Genomic DNA, 18282 nt, shown 5'->3' on the forward strand with positions numbered 1-18282 from the left:
CTCAATTTAAAAAAAAAAAAAAAAAAAAAAAAAAAAAAGGCAGTATGGGGATTTGGCATTTGGTATACAGGACAACAATCAAATAGCATAATGGACCCCCAGGGCCCAGGGAAGTAATTAGGACCTTGATGGCTCTCAATCAAACTGGGAAAGATTTATGGGGAAGAATTATACACCAATCCTTTGTTCCCAGAAACAAGACATCTCTGCAGGCTTCATCTTAGCTCTCTGCCCTTCTAGCTAGGTCCCTGGAAGGTGGTGAGAATAGGAGCGTAAGGTTGCAAGAAGTGCACAGGTGGGGGCAAAAGTGTCATCTGCCTTCTGTAGGTATAGCGATTTCACATTTCTTAGAATCTATAGTCTAGATCCAGAGGGATCTGGGTTAAAATTCAACAATTTGCCCAAGATCATGACCTGAGCAAGCAGTATAGCAAGGATCCAAACAAACCCGAATTTGTCTGATGCCAAGGTGTGCACTATTTCCACTACACTATCTTGCCTGCTTGTGATCATTCCTGAGACAGCATAGCCTAGAAGATAAAAAGGCTGAGTTTTCCCTAAAACCCTAAAACATGTACTTCAGTGAAGCAGAGGGTAATGCTAAAATAAAATCAAATATGCATCTGTTCATTAATCTTTGGGGCACCCAAAGAGAAGGCAGAATTACCTCCCAGGCCCACAAATTGAGTGTAAATTTCATTTTATGCTCTTTTCCTTTCTGGCGAAATCAGAAAAATCACATCTGGTAGAATGTTCTTGAGGTTTTGTGGATTTGGGGTTTTTTTTAACTTGAATATGTATAAGATGAATTAGCAAATTAGCAGGTAAATATCTGCCACTATGTGCTGTGAGAGAGAGGGGACCAGACTAAGAACACAGTTAAAAGGTGTCCCTAACCCCATCTCTTCCCTGAAGAACAATATCCTGCAAAAGCCTGCACAGTCGGTGGGCTGTGAGTGGAGCTAGCTGATGGCAGGAAAAGGCTCTGAAGCAATGAAACAGAGGTGCCAGTGAAACCTCCCATATAAATGTGACCTTTCAGACTGGGACATTTCTGCAGTCAGCCCTTCCCAGTTAGCCGAGCCAGGAGACAAAGACAGTGATGACAGAATGACACTCAGGACAACCACGTGGGGTAGGTGTTGTCATTCCCCTATGATAGAGTCGAGGACACTCAGGTACAGAAGTGAAGTCACTTGCTCAAGGTGAGATACCTAGTAAGCGTCGAAGCCAGGATTCAACCCAGGTCACCTGACATCGAGAGCTTGTGTTCTTAGCCACTACTGTATTTTCTACCCTCACTATACAGAGGCCATCATCCAAACACATGCCCAGGAGTCACATGATCGGAACTCGATTTCCTCTGTGTCACTTATTACATGTGTGACCTCGGGCAAGTCCCTGCACTTTCTGGAGCCCCAATTTACTTATCAAGAAATTAAAGCAAATGCTAACAGTGAAGGTCTATTATACAAGGCTGTTAATGACAATCCAAAGAAATAATATTAGTTGATCTGAGCAGTTCTATACAAATGCTGCTTAAAATGATATGCTCCCTGATTTACAACTGTGCAATAAAGACATAATGATATGAAAAAAACCTGGCAGGGTCCAGATGACAGTTGAGTTAAGGCACTGCCTCAGGGGGCTCTTTTAATCACCATCCTCTGACTTAGTGGTAAGCTTCTTCTATTTTCACAATCTAAAATGTATGAAACAGATGTTGGCTATTATTTTAATTACTGTTATCACCATTTGCTAGGACGAAAATGGTTTCCTGAGTTCACGCCTTATCAAAAAATTGGAAGCTTTTCTCTTCCAAACCATGTGCGCTGTTTCCTAAAGATAGCATCTTGGGACAGGTCAAATGTAGTCCACGTCCCCTGCCTGGATGTCGAGTGCCAGCAGAGTCTCACCCGGGATGCTCAGATACTTACATTCATGCTGTTCATAGGGTGGGTAGCTCAGCCGAACGGAGATCAGGATCAGGAAAATAAATAGAGGCCAGGCCACTTCCAGCAATAGCTGACACTGAGGGGGAAATAAGACAGAACACTGTGAGTTTGAAAATTAACATGGGTGCTTAACTCTACTGGGCTTTGGGAAATCCATAGCTGTTAATTAAACAACTGATGGACTGTCCAGCCTCTCCCACCACTCTCCAGGCTTCCACAACACTGAATTGTTTGCAGTTCTCATGTTATAACATGCTATTCCATACCTCTGTATTCTCCTTAAGAAAGGGAAAACCCTTCCTATCCTGCTTCATCGGGCTCATTACTTACTATTCATTCTTCAAGACACTCCGGCACCATCTCCTCTACTAAAATCTCAGGCTAAATGAGAAGCCCTTCTCCTGTAACAATAACCCATGCATATTCCTACCAAAGCCTTTTCCTCCAGCCTGAAATCATCTATCACTGGCTTCCTCAGGCAATGAGCCCCATGAAAGCAAGCACTGAGTCAGCTTTGCATTCCCAGCCCTAGGGCAGCGTCTGGTAGGGAAGGACCCTTTGTGGAAAAGAGAGGGTGGGGCAACCTGCTCTGCTCAACACACCACCTCTGCTCCACACCAAAGATGTGCACACACAGCTGCCCCAACATAGGGCTGAGAAGAGGGCTCCAAAGGACAATGGAAATTGACACAGGGTTCCATATGGCCCTTTGTGCCTCCAAGACTGGAAAGAGCTGGGAAAAGTGCAAAGTTCTTCTTCCCCGTCTATCAAGGTCTCAGTACCATCTTCTCACGTGGGTTAGAAGATCATTAAAATTACAAGTAAGCATGATCCACTGGTTAAAACAATGCAGTGTCTCTAAAGGAAAACCCTGCCTCAGTGAGTTACCAAAGAATAAATAAGCCCAGGGACAGGATGGAAATCATTAGACATACTTTAATTGAACCAGGAGTGTTCAGACAACTAGTTACACCGCCCGAAAACTCTCACCTCTTTCATTCCCTTCATTTCTAGACTCTGAGGTTCTAATTAGGATGAACACCAAAGAGCCTGGAAGAGTCACGGGGCTCGTGGTTAAGAGTAATTAAAACTGTGGCTGCAGAGCCACAAAGTCAATAGAACACTGGCCTGAAATCCTCCCTTTTTTTCCAAACAGAATTTTTTTTCTTAATCTTAAAGTCCATACATTTTTACTATAGAAAATTTGAAATTAAAAAATTCTAGAAAAGTAGAAGAAAGTAAATATGAATCATCCTTAATGCTACTTTCCAAAGATAATCCCTAGTAAACTGAGCTAACAATCCCCTCTATTAATATTTTTATTTTTTTCTATGCATACATGAATACTTTTCTCTACAAAACTGACATTATATAGCATATATAATTTTGTATTTTGCTTTTTCATTAAACATTATAATGGGAGTATTTTCCATGACATAAAAATATTCTCTTAAAAAATGGACTCTAATGGCCATTTTGATATCCCATACTGTGAATAGATCATAATTAATTAAATCTCTCTGCTCTTGCTGGTCCTTCAGATTCTTTTAGCTTCTTTATCATTTATTGTTGCATTTTGGTATTTTAAATAACCCATTTTTAATTTCCAAAGACCTTTGATATGATTACACATTAAACTCTTTTTTAAATCTTTTTGGAAGGAAATACAAAGATGATAATAGTAGATGTCCTGGGGTGATACGAATATGGGTGATTTTTTTTAATACTTTCCTGCGTTTCCTAAATGTTCCATAATGAGCATGTTTTACTTCTTGAATGGAACAAAAACCCAGTTACCATACGACATGAAGAATAGTTTATACTATTTGATAGCACACAGCACAGTCAGCGGGAGGGTGGGAGGTGGGGGTAAAAATGGGTCCCTCTTTGGAAGAAAGCATGCTGTCAATGGGGTCTCCAAAACCAAAGATGTGGCTGGTCTTCCTAATATTTCTATAAATAATCCCAAGAGGCAACACACACTGAAATCTCCAAGCTTTCAAATGACATTTGATCTCTTCTACCAACAGAGTTGGAAGTCCCTCCTTGGAGTCTCCCATGTACTCCTGCCTTCACCAGCACGTGGCACAGCAGGGGCCCTATTTAAAAAGGACTTTTCGCCTGCCACATATAAAGTCTTAAAAAATGCTGAGTAAGAGAATGAACTGAAGTTTATGAAATAATAAAGATGGAAATATAAATCAGTTGAGCCCTCTGGGAAAGCAATTTGGCCATATGTAGTCAAAAGACACGTTTATACCCTTTGATCAAGTAATATGCATAGGGATTCATCCTACAGAACTAAATTTAAAATCTCAAAAAGCTATATACGTGAAGTTATTCATCCACTGAAACACTGTAATTGCAAAATATTGGGAACAACTTAGTCGCACAGCACTGGGGAAATGACTAAATTATGGTACATCTACTGGACAATGTATTATGCTATCATTACATCTATGAAACACAGACACTATTAACCATGTAAAATTAAGTGGAAAAAGCAGAACACAAAATTGTATATGCATTACAAGCTTACAGTTAAATAAAATCACTTACAAATATTTACAAACAGGAACAAAACTTTTTAAAAATGGCAAAACTGGGAATGAACTCAGAAAAGAATTAATGAATTTAGGAAAAAAAAACAAAATTAAATGAAGAGTATGAGTAAGATAAATAGTCACCAACCTCGGCACTCTGAAGCTACCATTTGTACATTTAGGACAAACAGTATTTAGAGTCCAATATGTAGTAGGCACATTACCCATGGATTATCTCATTTAATCCTCCAAACAACCAAGTGATGGAGGAACCATTACTGTCCCCATTTTGTATATGGCAAGGTTAAAGCTCAAGGAGGGGCAAGTCATGGAGATAAGAGGTAGAGTTCAGATTAACTGCCAGTTCCGCCCAACTCCAGAGGCCACATGGCATTGACACAGCAGGGGGCCCAGGTGGGAAATGACCGCACTCAGTGGCAAGATCGCAAAACATCAACTGGTTCCACAGAGGTAACATGAATTATAACAGTTAACAGCCGGTAGTGAGCACCTACTGTATACCAGGTATTTTTATATATCTCATTTCTAATATTTCATTCTCATAATGACTTTGTGAGATAGCTTGAATTGTTACCATGAAGCTAAGATTTGGAGAAGTTATCACCCATAACCTGATAAGAGAGTGCACCAGTACTTGAACCCAGCCTTAGTGACTCCCATGTGCTTTTGTACCCATTTTACAGATGAGGACACTGAGGCCCAGAGAGTTAATAAATAAATGTCCAAATGTTGGCAATAGGGTATGAATTTATCAAATTAAAACTACACTGGTAGATTATTGTAAAACTACCAGGAATGTCAATAGCATCCTGTGATGATAAATTTGGGGCCAAAAGATTCTTCTCTTACTAACTTCCTAATTTACAATACTTTCTTTACCTGTGAAGCAGCAATTTTAATGCATGCCTTTCAGAATTGCTTTGAAATTTCAGAAGATAAAGGGTATAAAATATTTCAAAACTATAAAACGCAGTCTACACATCAAGAATCATTATTATAAATATGAAGATTACTTGGAAATATGGGAACATACACACCAAATAATGTCAAATGAAAGAAGAAAACAGAACATAAAATGGTACATATACATGTGATAATGACAACTGTCACCTTGGGCTATTGTCATTCAAGTCCCTCAGTGCCAAGGACCACAATCCGATCCTCATCAACATGACCCATCCACCTCAGAGACTTCTTTTGCACATAAAATAAAATTCAACAGCCCTTCCCCAGCTCCAAGGCCAGCCATGATCTGGCCCTGCCGATCCCCAACTCATCCGAGCCAGTCTCCATTCACCACACCAGTGCCGCTGGCTTTTCTGTTCCTTGACTCAGGAGCACGCATTAGGCCCCAAGGTCTTCACACCTTCTATCTCTCTACCTGGAATCTGGTGCTCCTACTCTCTAGGCCCCTGGTCTTCCCCGGCTTGAACATCAGGGCTCTCGGCTTACATGTCATAACCTTCCATCCTAAATTAAGCCCCTATCCATAGCCAGGTGGTATCCAACACAGTGCCACAGTTGGTCTGATTTATTTTCCTCCTAACACCTAACACAGCTGGTTATTTTATTTTTACTTCTGTGATCATGTGTTTCATACCTGCTTCCCTCACTGAACGGTAAACTCTGCGAGGGCAAGGATCGAGTCTGTCTACTTCACCACTGTACACCCAGCACACTGTCCCACATGTTGTAGGTGCTCAATAAACACTTATCCAAATGAAACAATAAACGGCTATATGTTCCAACTTTCTTCATTCCACAGAAGACGAAATGAAAACTCAAGAGAAGTGGGTTTCCCTCAGCCACCGAGGCACATGGTGGCCAAGCTGGAATTAGAACTGAATTAGAATTAAATAAAAATTAGAATTATTATCTGGATTTGAACCATCACTACCAGGCCAGGAACAAGGACAAGGGAGAAATGTATCAGTTGGAACCGGAAGTGGGGAGGGAATGTGGAAATTTTTCATCTACCTGGAAAATTCTCTAATGGCTCTTAAATGAGGAGTTTTAATTTTTATTTATTTAATAGTTTATTCCTTATTATTAGCCAATGTCCAAATGCTGATACTCTATGCAAAAATTAGAATTACCTATTTTCACAGCCACATGGCTAATCAGATCTCATGGAGACAATTAACAGCAAAGGCAAAAGAGAGGGGCCATATGACCACACTGTCCCATCTGTTCCATGGGACCTTGGCCTCTGGCTCTGCCTGAAACCAGATGAGGATCCTAAGAACTCCAAAGCCCCTCGCCCTTCCTGTCCCAAGCCCTGTTTGTGCTGAATGACTGCCGCCCACACAAGTTAACCGTTACTTTGGACCCAAACTGAGCTTTGCACCCAACTTTCGCAACTCAGTGTATTCTTTGCCCAACAGAAACAACGGAAAGCTAACCCTGATTGATGGTCCCCATGAGGGGACAATGACGGCACAAGAGAGGTCCCCAGGATTCATCAGCAAACAAGGACACAGAGAGAAAGGGCAAAGGCTGCCTTTCCATGGGGTTATTCTGGGGTGTACTGCTCAGCTCCCAGCTTTCACACATTCTTCCTGGCAGCAGCACACAACATGGGAGACTCCTTGAGACCTGCAAACTGATGGCCTATTTGACACATTTACCACTCGTTCAGCAAATACGTTTTCAGCATACCCTGAGTGCCAGGCTCTGGGCCCAAGTGTGTATACTCTAGGATCTGAGAAAATGGGAGACGAGCAATGATTTTCCACACATTGTGGGCAAGAACTATCATGAAGTTTCTTCCCCTGCCTAGTGGGCAGGGCTGGTTCTGACTATGTGAGCTAACAAAGTGGCACCAAAACTCTTAACAGGTCCCACTGTCTGAACAATATAATTCAGAAATCCAAGCCAGGTAGATTGGGAAGTAGCTACTAGTCAGCATTTAACATCCATGGGCATTAAACCTTCAGTGCAGACAAAGCAGAGCGCGCTAAAAAAAAAAAAAAAAGAAAATGTTAGGGCCACCAAGAAACTGGTTCTGGTGCTCCTTCCATGACTAACCCTTTCTGGACCCCTGCTCCCTGCCTGGAATCCCAGGTTCCATCAACCATACAAGGGGCAGGACAGATCTTTCCAGCTCTGACAATTTAAGCATCTATAACCTGAAATAAACTACCCTTTTTTCTGGTTCAGCAAAACACATTTCCTTTAGATATCAGGAAGGGAAGAAGGACAAGCTAATAGGCTTGTAGTGTATCATCTAGAAAACCCCTTTTGGGTCAGGATGCTGTATCTTTACTTCCGCCAACAAAAACTTCCATAAGGCTACAAACCGCCTTTGACTAAAGCCTGCCTATCTCTCTAATCCTAACTTTTTAAACCCACAAGCAATACTAAGCAAGAAGCAAACAGCTCCAGACCAGTGGAGGCTGGCCCAGCCTGGATGGCTCAACCTCACCTCCTACTCCAGGACCCTGTGCTCCTGAGTCCTTGCTTGACATTGGGGAAGTCCCTCCTCTGCTTTGTGTCTCAGTGTTCTCATCTGTAAAATGAGAGGTATGGACTGGACTACCCTTGAGCCCTGCTTTCATTGCTAAGATGATACAGTTCTTTCCATCATTCAGTGGCTAATGGACACACTATGACAGAGACAGTTTCCCATCATGTGGGCTGCTGCCACCAGGATGAGAAGAGGCAGGAGACCTGGACCACACTGTAGTTAAGAAGTGAGGACAGGTGATGAACACATAGGACCTGGAAACACCAAGACCTGGGAACAGCCAGGAGAAACGGGAGCAAAGGTGAGGAAAAGGTCAGAAACATCAAGATTTTGAGACCGAAACTAGAAAAAATGATACTACTGAAAAGCAATTTGACATAGTGATTTAGAGTACCAATGCTAAAGTCAGGTTATCTAGATTTGAACCTTACATTTGCTCCTGACTAGCTGTGTGGACCTCGGACAGATTACTTAAACTCTCTCTGTACTTCAAGTACCCCATCTACCACACAAGGAAATAACAGTACTTCATGGGGTTCCAAAGAATTAATCTAATTTAATAACCCACTTAAGTGCCTAGCACATGGAAGCTCATTCTAGGTGTTTGCTTTTATTATATTATATAATAATATGCTATATTTTACTATTATTATCATCACCAAGACAGATAGGATACATAGATTCTAGTTTCCACTCTCTGACTAGTGACCTTAAGATTCAGGTCCCTACTTGTAACATGAGGGGCTTAAAAAAATAAATAGATAAAAAATTTTTTAAAATCATTGTTTCTCAGACTAGAATATATATTCCTGAGGTACTAAATATGAGGTCTCTGTGAGGAATTTAAACATTTTGTGTTTTCATTTTAGTGGTCATCTAAACAAATTAAAATAAACATAACCAAATTTTCTGAATGCCTACTTTATAACTACTTCTGGCACAAGATTTCAAAGCCTAGGTTTATATTTGTGTCTGTGATTGTGTTGGCACCAATATAATTGTAGCAGACTAATGAGAAAGGAACAGATGCAGACGCAATTTATAAATGATGAGACTGGACCAAATGAAAGCCAAATGACATCCAATGAAGGTCACTGGAAAAGTGGCTGAAGAATGGAATCATTAGCACATAGTAATATAGACTGTCTAAACTCAGAAAGAGTCCGCACTACTGCATTCACTACCATATTCACATTACTACTTACAATTTGGTTTCAGCTGAACAAGGGCAGCTGTCTCACTACATTAACAATGTTAATTTGAATTGTATTGGTTTTGCAATTTTGTTTGCATTTCATTTGTAAGTATGCATGGGTCATATGGTTGTGTAATAACCTATAAGTACAGAGGTTTATATCTAATTTCACATATGTACACATTTAGGTAACATTACAATAAAAAAGAAATTTCATGAACACAAGGGGACATTGACATTTTTGTTCTTTTAAAGAAGTTTCGAGCATTATTCTAGTTTGAGAAACACTAATTAAATTCTCTCAAAGGTCTCTCATGGCTCTTTGAGTCTAAGAAAGATGATCATTTTGGTTATAGACATTTAGTTAAGCTTAGTTAAGATAGCCTAGTGGGGACACAGGCTTAGAACTCAGAAGAAAAGGCAAGGTGGGAAACAGATTTAGAACTCAAATGCAGGGGGGCCTGGGTGGCTCAGTTGGTTGTGTGTCCGCCTCTTGATTTCATGTCATGATCTCAGGGTCATGAGATAGAGCCCCATGTTGGGCTCCGCGCTCAGCAGGGGGGTCCGCTTGAGATTCTCTCTCCTTCTCCCTCTGCCCCCAGCCCCTGCGCTCTCTCTCTCTAAAATAAATAAATAAATCTTTAAAGAAAAAAAAAAAAAGAAGCCAACTACGGAACAGTGCAGCTAAACCCAGGAGACTAGATGGGGTGTCCAAGAGTGTTCAGAGATAGACAAGCCAAGAGCTGATGTCCGAGCTTCCGGGAGTTCACCATGCTTCACAGCCTTCCCCCTCCTCCGTGTAAAAATACCATTCACCCGAGCATTAAAGATGATCTTCTCAGGATTACGCAAAGAATTCTGTGTCCCATCCAGGAAGCGAACGGCTTAGAACCCTCCACAGAAATCAAACAAATCTCAGTTTTATATTCCTCCAGGCTTGCAGTCGGAGCTGAGAGAATCCACACTGACGCGAAGAGAAGAGATCTGGTCTCTAAGAGCTGAGCCATTAACTCACTTCATTCCTACCTTCCAGAAATACAGGGGCCCTCGGGTGCTCATGAGAGCCAGGGGGCCTGCAGGACTGCAGCAAAGGGAAAGAGTGGGATGGTCGGGGGCAATTCTGTGCCAGATTCCAGAGGTCAGAATCCGGTCTGGGCACTAGCACACTACAGCTAACGTTTCTGCCTGGCTGCAAATCTTCCCTCTCTGATAAGCAATGGGGCTATTTCGGGACCACACAGACCTGTGCCCACCAGGGCCAGATCCATTCAATCCCGTTGGGAAAACCAAGAAGATTCTCTCTCCTCCCTCCTCCAACCCCCAACTCAAAACCATGAAGAAAAGCAGGGGAGAACCGCGCCCCCCGCCCCCATACCAGAGAAACCCAGGCTTACTGTTTGTCTTCTTCTGAAAGTGAGGTTCTTCCACAGCAACAACCTCAGCTGAGGCCAGTAAGCCATGTTACCTCCGCTGCTGCCCACAGCAACCGCGTGTGGCTCTGGAGCCCGTGGAGGTAGTGGCCGCAGCTCACAGCAGGGCGGCCGTGGCTGGTCATTAACTGAAAGATAAAGCGGGAGGGGAGAGAGCTATCAGTTATTGCAAAGGCAGACGCCGGCGAGGGCTGTTGCTCCAGCCCCCTCACCTGAGACCTCGATATCCACATCGGTGTCCTCACTGCTCTCAGGAAGTCCTGAGTCCCTAGCTCCTGGCTTCAGGATTCTCCTATAAATGGGGATTCTGGAGGTTTTCTGGCAGCAGCCTAGAAGCTACTCATTACCATTTTAGCTCCATTGGTGTGATCGTCTAGGAGCGAAAACTGCACTTCTGAAAACAGACTTAAGTATTTGGTCAAAACACTGAGGTTGGAAATGGCATACTGGAATCCCAGAGACCTGCCTCACCTCTCTAAGAAAATGCTTCCCTTTGCATAACATGTTAGCTGCGTTTATAAGTTTTGCCTCAAATCTGGAGTAATTTATGGTATTCCTTGAAATTTGCCACGGACTACATTTTCATCTGGCCACACAGTTGTGTCCTTCAAATGATAAATGGCACCATCGATAAAGCAATTTCCCAATCTGGAAAGCCACAGTGCATCTTAGAAGACCGTGAGTAAACACTGAGGAAGTGCCATTGACACCTGGTTCCCAGGTGATGGGGACAATCCCAGCACTGCATGTCTATGGAAAGAAAACAATACCCCATGGAGAAACGAGTCGGCTAAGGCAGGCGGAGAGCACCACCTGTGAAAGCAACAAGCTCCCACCGTCCAGACATATGCACACCCTGGCTCTGCTTCACCTGCACTTGGGCACAGGCCCCGACTACTCCGTGTGGCGGGTACCTCCTTGGAGGACTCTTTCCCCATGCTGGGGGAAGGGATGGTTCTCATAAACAGGGGATACAACATTCTGTGTGTCCCTGCTATCCACTCAACAACTGTATTTATTAAATGCTGGAATTTATATTAAGTAGCCGTACTAAAATTAAAGTTGGGGAAGGGGCAGAAAGTAAAAAGTAGATGAAGAAGGGAGGGACACAGAGGTCAAAGCTAGGCCCTGTGGGCACTTGGTAGTCATGAACTCTTGGCAGAAACTGGAAACCAGCTTTACTTCTAAATAGCTTAGCTTATCATTGTGGCCCTGAGTGGAGCGGAGGTGGCCCTGAGTGGAGCGGAGGTAGGAGTGGGACATTAGGCATGAGGAACAAATAGCAAAAAGAACGAATGCAGTGACCACTTTATGGATACAAAACCAAGTACTGGACTAAGAATCTGTGAGTCCAAATGAGATCTCAATGCAGAGATCAGCCACTAGCAGGATTTTACTCTTTTGTCCCCTACCCCTTCAAGGACTTGCATTTAAAACCTCTAGAGAAGAAAAGAGATTGGACAGAGTTTTCAGTTGTCTGAGAAGAAGGACTGACTCTACTATTACATTACGTATTTAATTCATTCGTTGACAATCCAACACATCAGGAATTCCTCCAAAATATTCAAGCTTTAGGACCTATTTCTTTTCCTTATCATCTGCTCAGCAAATCTCTAGGACACAGACCCCCAAAATTTCTCACCCTAGAAAGAAGAGTTAAACCAGCAATGAATCCGTTTTGTTCGCAATTTGTTGTTTAAAGATGTCAACTGACCTCCCAGGCACTGAGAGCCAGAATGACTGTGAGACATGTTTGTAATCCCAAATTGTTTTGTAAGTGGCCTAGGAGAGGGCCTGCATTCCAGAAATACTGAAATAAATAATTAGCTAGATTTTTCTCATGCAAAAGCTACTCTCCAGGAATCACTTAGTTGATTTAGAAGCTACATGAATCTTTTCAGATCCCCAAGGTAACAGTGAGGAGGTTGGAATGCAAGTTTGTAATTTAAAAAGGACAATTAAGGAGCAGAAAGAGCCCCAGTAGGAATTAGCCCCAGCTTCCCAACTATGTGCCCTTGACCAACCCTTTATATTCTCCAGGCATTAATTTCCTCATCAAAAAATGCAGATGACAACACCTACCTTGCATGATGTTCGAAGAACTAAATGAGGTGATATAAATAAGTTCCTGACACAGTACATGGCGCACTGTGAGTGCCAAAGAAAGGAATGGCCTTCTCCCCACTTTTCTTTCTCTGTTCTGTTAGTACCTTCTAACAGAGAAACGGTTACGTCCTGTCCAAACATTCTTTTCTATTCCATTATTTCTAGCAAACCCATCCTGGGTTTCTGGAAAGATAGTAGGGGCCAAGTAGGAAAGATAAAATCTGAACAGCCTAGTGTTAGTGATCCTCACAGCCAAACCAGAGCACAGAAACCCCAAAACTGAGTGGAAAATCTCAGAGGAAAAGAAGACACACCTTGATAGAGTGTTCATGAGATGAGAAAGGCCAGGAAGAAGTTTTTTGGAGACTAGAGTTTCTGGATCTCCAGACAAGGGTTCTGAGCCCAGGGACCCTCCAAGAGACATAACAGAGAAAGTTGTTAGGAAGAAGTAGCCCAGAGCAGCAGTGAAGGCTCTGCTCTGGCTTTGCTGGGTACAAGCAGGCAGGCTTCTTTCCCCAAATCCCCCACTCACCTTGGCATGGCCCTGGCCTCCTGCCTGATTCCCTCCTCCCACTTTAGAACACAGCAATCGTCGCTGGAGCAATTCTGTCCACAAAGGAGGGTTTGGCAATGCCCAAACCCCTCTGCTCAGGTAACTGAAGCCAAAGGGACATTTCTACATCAGTTTTCCAAGGAAGTGAACAAACAAACCAAAACCAAAAAAGAATGCAGTACTATGTACTAGATTTCTCAATGTTTCAAAGTTAGTCCCACACTTGCTTCTGCCCTTATGCACATTTCCAGTTACTAGCTGGAAAGGGTCCTACTTCACAATCACCGCCAGTCAATAGGCCACTCTCATCCCACTCCGGGGTGACCACAGCAGCCACTTCACTGGACTCCCCACCCCCAGTCTTGTCCTGGCTCCCATCCATTTATCACAGAGCAGCTGCAATTATTCAATTAAACTGTATATCCACATATGCTATTCCCCCTCTTAGAACCCTTTGCCAGCTCCCTACCGCTCTGAGAATGAGGTCCAATCTGTGTTGGGGTTTAGTCTCCCTGATGACTCCTACTCCTCTCATGCTGCTCCCCACCTCCTAAACCATGCCCATTAGAAACTACTTACAGGCTCTGAATGGGCCACACTCTCCTACCACCGGGACTCTTTGGTGCGTTCCCTATCCCGGAAACCCTTTCCCCCAGCACTGTCAGCCTGGCTAACTCTTCCTCAATCTTAGGTCTCCATTTAGCTGCCCTTTGCCCCGGATCCTGCCCTGCTAACCTCCCCTGCATGGACACCTGGGTTAGGAGCCCCCCCAGGTGCCCCCAGGGCTGCCTCTGTTTTCCCTTGAAGCATTTCTCTCACATTCTGAGTCTGCAGGAACCATTCCTGTTTTCTTCATCACTGTCTTCCTAGTACCTGGCATGTGGTAACCAGTCAGGCAATGTTTGCTTAATTAATTAACTAGGAGATGGACAGAATATAAGAGTGGTGGCATTCCTGGGCCTGCAGCAACTGACTTCTCAAGCTTGATTAACTGATTCCAGCAAACTGTCCCCAGAGAGGGAGCTCTAGGTTCAGCAGCCTTCTACCACACACTCCGCAGCCACAAAGGACTGTTGAGCTTTCCCAGGCGACTCCTGGGGCATCCAGGGAAAATGTAATTAAATCAAGGTCTACTTCCCACAAAAACCAGGTTTAGCTAAGGCCCAAGTAAGCCATCCCAAGACCAGCACAGCCATGAAATCTGCCTTCTGCCAATCTCCATGCTCAAGTCCTAGGTGCTCTCCCTCTCTGGCTCTCATCACCAGTCACTCAGGTGGACCACCCTTTGCCAAAATGTAACATAGTTTCCACACCCTAAACTTCTTTTGTACAGTATGGACCTAGAGGAAGTGACTTTTCAAATCTTTTGTTTTTAAGTAGGCTCCCTGTCCAGTGTGGAGCCTAGTGCAGGGCCCAGTGCAGGGCTTGAACTCATGACCCAGAGATCATAGACCTGAGCTGAGATCAAGAGTTGGACACTTAACCAACTGAGAAACCCAGGTACCCCAGGACTTTTCAAATCCTTAACCAATTTTTTAAAGAAAGTTTCACTTCAAATGCGACGGATATTATAAAATTATTATTACCTAGAGAATACAACAGACTGCTAAAACATAACATTCTCGAATAAGCAAAGGTGCTCAACCTCACAGTTGCAGAGAAATGCAAATTAAAACCACAATGAAATACTACTACACATCTGGTTGTATTAAGATTTTTAAAATTTTCAAGTGCTAGCAAGTATGTGAAGCAACTGGAATGCTCATATACTGCTTATGGGAATGTAAAATCAAACAGATACTTTGTAAAACAGTTTGGCAATTTCTTGAAAGTTACACACAGACTTATGTACAGCCCAGCTACTTCATGCTAGGTATTTACCCAAAAGATAACTACATGACATTCTCAAAAGGTAAAACAATGAGAGGACAGGTCAGTGGTAGGGGGTGGAGGTGAAAACAAATTGCAAAAGGAGCACTGAGTGATGGAAATATTCTATCTCATGATTGTGGTAGCTGTTATACAACTATAGACATTTATCAAAACTCATCAAACTGTATACTTTAAAAGGGTAAATTTAATTGTTATGTAAATTCTACATCAATAACCTGACTCCCTCCCCCACAAATCACTGGCCTTCCAATTACAATAGTTAATCTACTGAACAAGTTCAATCATGTCTTGGAGGACCTGAGAACTGTATAGCGTAAAGTCTGATTATTGTGTGATTCACTAGCAAGGTGAATAGTGGATAAAATATTCACTACATATTCATTCAACCAACTAGGAAGTCTTCACTCTGCAAGGGTTCCATTAGCACAACAAATGTTTACTGAGTGCCTATTATGTGCCAGATGCTGTTCTAGACACTGGAGATTCTGCAGTGAACAATAGAGGCAAAGTTGTTGCTCTTGTGGAACCTCTATTCCAGGTGGAAAATAGACAAGTCGGGGTGGGTTGTTAAGGCAGTGGGTGGTAGGAGTAATGAGGAAAAATAAAGCAGAATCAGGGGAAAGCCTGGGGGAGCAGGGTAACTCCTTTCTAAGGAAGTGCCTTCAGGACAGTGAAATGACACTGAGCTGTGCTACAGGCAAAAGATCACCCCATGACAGCTGCAATTGTGCATTCTTTCAGCCCTTCCCAAAACCAAAACCTGGAACGTCAGATAGACTCAGTGACGCTGGCAAAAGAAAAAAAACCCCTATAATTACAGGTTTACAGGAAGCTTGGTGTAAAGAGGAAAGTATAGGACCCCAGTCAGCACCTACCCCACTTCTCCCCAACCCCTCTTCCTCACCAAAACGTTTGGCTCTTTTGAACTTCACGTGTAGGTTTCAAAGAGAGATGGGAAATACAAAGAAAAAAAGGGGGGAGAGAAAGAGGAAGTCCTGCTAAAAAGACAAGGTAGGGGTTTTTTTTCCCCACTTGGCAAAGCCAAAAGAAAAACAGGAACTACTTCCCGTGACTGCCTTCTACCCTTCTAAAGCATTAATCTGTCTACGGAAATGTAACGGGAAAAAAAATGCACATGTTTGCACTGCTGCCAGGAACTCCTAGTCTCTACAGTAACCAAAGGGTTGGTTGGTCATTTTCCTTCCGGCAAGAACACTGGGAGCACGTGAAGCCAGGCCTTCCAGCTACAGAGCTGAGCTTCCATCTAAGGGATGGGGGAGACGACCCCTCAGCCATGGCATGTGCCAGAGGAGGACCGTCTTCAAGCAGGGACCACCCTGTCACCACTTCTCCCTGGGGCAGAGAAGTTGGCCCCTCTCGGCAGAAGAGAACAAGCCCTCACGTGGCCCTACTCCAGCCAACTGTCTTATGAGCAGATAGAAAGAGTTCGATGTGGTTTTGGAGAGCTGTTCTTACCACACCCCTGCCCCAACCTTAGAGGAAAGCTGAAGCCTCCAAAAAAGCAAGTGACTTGTCCAGACTCAACCCCGAGAGCTAGAGCTGCCCCCACATTTCTCAAGAAGTACTTTTTTTCAACAACCGTTAGATTCTCTTTCTATCATATTTCTCCTCTGGTTCTGTTTATTCTCCTGATCACATTTTTCTTACAAGTTCTACCCGGACACTTCATATAGCCAGAACATGCAGTCAGCAGCTAGCTTTCATTTTTCCAAAACCGTGGTCTTACGACAGTTAGTTCTCTAAAATTTTAAAGAAAGAAACAAAAAAATAAAGTGTATGTTCTACTTCATTGACAAATGTCTACGTAGTAACCAGGAATGAGACACAAGTTGAAATTTGTGACAACAACTTAACATCTCTCCTGATGAAACGTATCTAGATGTCTTATATGAATACACAGCCAGCCAGTAACCTACAAAGCAGCAGGTTGATTTCAGGCAGGATTTAACTATATCACATATGAATTGAAAATGAGTTGGCACTAAAGCTTAACTGATTGCCTATTCATGAGATGTTGATTCAAGAGCAAGAACCCCAGATGTTTATGCCCCCTCATCTCCAGAGATGGGGAGGGTCCTGTAAAATTAGGAGAGGAAACCCATAAGCCCAGGAGAGCATGCTTGCTTTGGAAAAGGTCTGTTCTTTAATTGCATCTCTGACCATATGGCTCTGGGTCAGTAGCAAACACTCAGGGAAAAGGCCAAGGAGATTACTGACAGTCAGAAAACGGGCTGCAACAGGCTCATTGCACCCCTGACTGAAGACAGGACGGGGCTGCTGCAGTGGGAGGAGGGAATCTGGACCGGGACTTCTCCCCCCAGGCTGACCCTGGGGAGCTTTAGTAAGCCTGGAGTTCATCTAACTGCCTCAATTTAACTTCTCTGGTCTCCAGATGCCACCGAGCTCTCTACCCGTAAGGCCATCCTGGCTAACCCCCTAAATTCCACCCCCTCGCACTTCCCAACCATCCTGTAGACCCACAGACTTAGTGAAACGGCCATTAATTGTCACTAGGCCCTTAGAAGCCTGCAGAAAGGTCATGTGCGGGTACTCAGCGATCCCTAAGGGTGTGTTCCTACTTACAGCATAACACATTAATACTTAAATTTGAGGAGAAAAAAAGATGTAAGAAATCCTCCAAGGTAAAAAGTCAAGGATAAAAGGAAGCCATTCTATCATTCTAGGAGATTTCGATCATTCTAGAATAGGCTTTGCTATCACGATACTCATTTTAAAAGTACAGATCCAGGAATTTTATCAATTCTAACAATATTTGACTCCAGGGGACCTTTTTTAAAAGTACCAAATCCGGGGCACCTGGGTGGCTCAGTCATTAAGCATCTGCCTTCAGCTCAGGGCGTGATCCTGGCGTTCTGGGATCGAGCCCCACATCAGGCTCCTCTGCTGGAAGCCTGCTTCTTCCTCTCCCACTCCCCCTGTCTGTGTTCCCTCTCTCACTGGCTGTCTCTCTCTCTGTCGAATGAATAAATAAAATCTTTAAAAATAATAATAATAAAAATTAAAAAAACTAAAGTACCAAATCTATCATACTTGATTATTACTAATAATTAGTTTATAGAGGAATATATATTCAATTTC

General features: G+C 43.1%; 1 protein-coding gene across 1 annotated transcript in view; it reads right to left on the bottom strand.

Moving 5' to 3' along the window:
• ABCA1 (ATP binding cassette subfamily A member 1) overlaps window positions 1–18282 on the bottom strand; it is a 141227-nt gene that overhangs the window by 110915 nt on the left and 12030 nt on the right. Inside the window, exons 2-3 of the mRNA XM_034665569.1 lie at window positions 10575–10738; window positions 1938–2031 (exon numbers count right to left, since the gene is read on the bottom strand). Of these exons, the coding sequence (XP_034521460.1) occupies window positions 1938–2031; window positions 10575–10640 (160 nt within the window). The 5' untranslated portion in view covers window positions 10641–10738. The remainder of the gene's footprint in view (window positions 1–1937; window positions 2032–10574; window positions 10739–18282) is intronic.

This window comes from Ailuropoda melanoleuca, chromosome 7 (assembly GCF_002007445.2).
Source record: "Ailuropoda melanoleuca isolate Jingjing chromosome 7, ASM200744v2, whole genome shotgun sequence".
In the NCBI taxonomy this organism is placed as follows: domain Eukaryota; kingdom Metazoa; phylum Chordata; class Mammalia; order Carnivora; family Ursidae; genus Ailuropoda; species Ailuropoda melanoleuca.